We start from the raw sequence: 1,043 nt of genomic DNA on the forward strand, positions 1-1,043 counted from the left end.
AGGGAACCTTTTCCCTTCCTTATCTGTCTTTTCTCTTTATGGGAATGGAGGGGGGGGGATCAAAGAAAAAAAGGGAAAGGGAGAGGAATAGAAAATAGTAAGGGAACAGAGGAGGTTGGGAGGTATAAGGCAGAAGAGGCAGTCAATTCGGTTCGACCCGTATATCAATCCGGTGAAAAACTAACGGAGGGAGGGAAAAAAATTAAAAGAAAATAAATAACTTCAAAGAATCTACGAATAGCGTACCGCGCCATTAGAGAACGTTTTGCAGATGAAAAGAAGCATTCCGCTAACCAGTGAATATTTCACGACTGCTTTTTGACACGTTTGACGCCTGCAGCAGCTGACCTTCTTGCTGGTTTAAGATTAAGCAGTAAAAACCATTGCGATGAAAATTCGAAACAGGCATATGTATGTTTGCGTGTTAAAAAAAATATTTGGAATTTGGGAGGTCAGAAAGACGATGTCTCCTCGTCAGGAGTTCTGCCAGCGCCTCGGCCTCCGGCCTGGCCATCAGGTGCTGGACGTCGGCTGCGGGTCAGGAGGGTCGCCCTTCTTCATGTCGCGGCTCTACGGGGTCCACGTGCACGGGGTCGACATATCCAGCAACATGATAGACCTTGCAGTGCAACGGCAGACTCACCTCCGACGTGCGCTGAGGAAAAGAGTAAGCACAGTTTGTGTTCTACTCTATGCTATTATCTCTATTTGCAATATGCTCGACTTGTTTCTAAACCGGAACTCTTTTCTTGCTGGCAAAAAATACACTAATATGAGTAAAACCTGCTAACTCTCCCCATTGAGGAAGTAGATATCACAATTATTAAGATATTAAAAAGATATGGCTATATAGTCTAATGTCCACACAGGTGCACTTCGAACTAAGAGACATCTTGGATGCTGATTATGATGCCAACAGCTATGACGTCATCTACAGTCGTAACTCCATCTTCCATATTGAGAAGAAGGAAGAATTATACGCAAAAATCTATGTGAGTTTTCAAGAATCTAACTCATACTTAGTTAACCCTTTTGTATTAGTT

General features: G+C 43.1%; 1 protein-coding gene across 1 annotated transcript in view; it reads left to right on the forward strand.

Annotated features, from left to right (window-relative positions):
• Positions 1-1,043, forward strand: part of LOC119591997 (phosphomethylethanolamine N-methyltransferase-like) — a gene marked incomplete at both ends in the record, with an annotated part of 11,621 nt that overhangs the window by 2,076 nt on the left and 8,502 nt on the right. Inside the window, 2 exon segments of the mRNA XM_037940766.1 lie at positions 479-667; positions 870-992. Of these exon segments, the coding sequence (XP_037796694.1) occupies positions 479-667; positions 870-992 (312 nt within the window).

Source organism: Penaeus monodon, chromosome 29, assembly GCF_015228065.2.
Source record: "Penaeus monodon isolate SGIC_2016 chromosome 29, NSTDA_Pmon_1, whole genome shotgun sequence".
Classification (NCBI taxonomy): Eukaryota; Metazoa; Arthropoda; class Malacostraca; order Decapoda; family Penaeidae; genus Penaeus; species Penaeus monodon.